Source organism: Salmo trutta, chromosome 38 (genome assembly GCF_901001165.1).
Source record: "Salmo trutta chromosome 38, fSalTru1.1, whole genome shotgun sequence".
In the NCBI taxonomy this organism is placed as follows: Eukaryota; Metazoa; Chordata; class Actinopteri; order Salmoniformes; family Salmonidae; genus Salmo; species Salmo trutta.
This window is the reverse complement of record NC_042994.1, coordinates 23,430,097-23,432,402: the sequence shown is the minus strand read 5'-3', so window position 1 is coordinate 23,432,402 and position 2,306 is coordinate 23,430,097. Positions and strand designations below refer to the sequence as shown.

At 37.2% G+C, this 2,306-nt stretch overlaps 1 protein-coding gene across 2 annotated transcripts in view; it reads left to right on the top strand.

Moving 5' to 3' along the window:
- LOC115178320 (adhesion G protein-coupled receptor E1) overlaps positions 1-2,306 on the top strand; it is a 23,686-nt gene extending 21,380 nt beyond the window's left edge. For both annotated transcript variants that reach the window (XM_029739458.1, XM_029739457.1), the window contains 2 exons: positions 60-161; positions 259-2,306. In XM_029739458.1, the coding sequence (XP_029595318.1) occupies positions 60-161; positions 259-300 (144 nt within the window). In that variant the 3' untranslated portion in view covers positions 301-2,306. The remainder of the gene's footprint in view (positions 1-59; positions 162-258) is intronic.

Here is a 2,306-nt window from a genome sequence, read left to right as displayed (position 1 = left end):
GTGTGTAGTGTGTGTGTGTGTTGTGTGTGTGTAACACTGTGCTCTGCTGCCCCCATCAGGTGAGAGAGGAGTATTGCAAGCTGCTGTCCTGTATCTGCACACCACAGAAGAAGAGATACTCAGAGGTCAGCACTACCAACCCTTCCTCCAGCCAATCCCAGGTACACACACACACACACACACACACACACGTACATACACACACACGAACCACTTTCATTAAGTTAACCTCTGTCCTTTGACCTTTGTCTGTCCTAGGGGTCAAGGAGCGCAGAGAACACGGGGGAGTCGCAGATATGACGTCACCAAACCCCCATAATGCACCTCTTTACCCCTCCTCCCATGACAAAGGTTCCCACTAGACGGCCAAACTGTAAAGTCAAAATGGTCGATATCGTAAACATTTATGAAAACAAAGCTTTGCATTTAGTGGTGTGGCTATGATACACTGTAGAAATGGGCAGGGTTTCTTACATAGCATCTTGGCCAGATAGTGACAACCCAGAAACACTCAGACCGAGGATAGTACTGTTCAGGCCAGGTTAGTAGAAATGTGTCCAACTAGCCTGCCGGATTGTAAAATTTGTAGTCCACTAGCCAGGTTGGCCAGTGGCCAAAATCCTTCAGTTCCATCCCTGATTAGACACTTCATATCAAACTTGATGTTAAGCAATGTCTTATCAAGCATTGGGTTATCCAATCACAAGTTATATGACCTACATGTCATCCAATAGGAATGCGTATGATCTTTATGTCAACCAATTAGAAGTTATATGATCTTCATGTCATCCAATAGGAATCCATATCATCATTATGTCGTTCAATAGGAATCCATATGATCTTTATGTCATCCAATCAGAAGTTATATGATCTTTATTTCATCCAACAGGAATGCGTATGATCTTTATGTCATCCAATTAGAAGTTATATGATCTTCATGTCATCCAATAGGAATCCATATCATCATTATGTCGTCCAATAGGAATCCATATGATCTTTATGTCATCCAATCAGAAGTTATATGATCTTTATTTCATCCAACAGGAATGCGTATGATCTTTATGTCATCCAATCAGAAGTTATATGATCTTCATGTCATCCAATAGGAATCCATATCATCTTTGTCATCCAATCAAAGTTATATGATATTTATGTCATCCAATAGAAATGAATATACTCTTTATGTAATTATCACAACCACAAAAGAAAGGTACTATTTTACACCACTTCGATGAAACCATAAACATGAACAACATAAGCTTTCTTCCTTTACATGAATGTGATAGATTTATAGTAATATTTATTACCAAGAGCACAAGATAGGGAGAATTTCTACACAAATAAATCCAGAGGGATTTAGAATACATTATGTGAAGATATGTGTTAGTTGTAACCTAATGGACTGTTATACTGTAAATGTGTATTGATCTTTAACACTTTATAAATAACTTAAGAACAAGCCTTTATAAATGAATATACATGTTTATCAATTATTATAAATGTTGTACATTTTTTAGGAATGGAAGGCTGGTAATATTTACACATTCTTATTAATGTTTACAAATATAATTGTAAATAGTTTGTAAATCGTTAAAAGGTTTATTCATGATAGTTATTATCAAGTGTTACCATGGACACCTCTATGTATATCATGAGATAATGTAAGATTTGTTGTCAACACTTGCAGTGCCTTTGTCCAAAAACTGCATTTCTAAACTGTTTTTTTTAGAAATCCCAGTGGGAAGATTTCCAGAATCAGAAGGGAATAAACAGGAAATCCAGATTCTCCAACAGGGATTGTCACTCATGGCTCCATCTTAAAACTCTTGGTTCGTTTATTACTGGCCAACAAAATGTAGTGTAGCAATCCTGACCTGGACTTAAACCTGGGTAAATGACCGGTTTGTTGCTTTTTGAATCCCAGACTGCCCCTTTAAGGTTCCAACCTAGAACTTGTTCTCAGAATAACAATGGAGATAAAGTAGAGTCTTAAAATAATCTAAACAAAGTCTACATTCAATGTCGTATGTTTTATATTCTATTCTGTTGCACTTTTACTTCGACAAGTTGTGTATTTTATACTTTTAGAAAACGCACCATTTTCATGTCCTTTTATCAACACCGTTCTGAATGTAAGCAGTTAGTGTTGTACTTGACTGTGTACTCTGTAGTGTGTGTGTGTACTCTGTAGTGTGTGTGTGTGTGTGTGTGTGTGTGTGTGTGTGTGTGTGTGTGTGTGTGTGTGTGTGAGAGAGAGTGGGTGCGTTTCGGTAGCTTTAGCCAAAATAAATCGTTGCTACAAATAA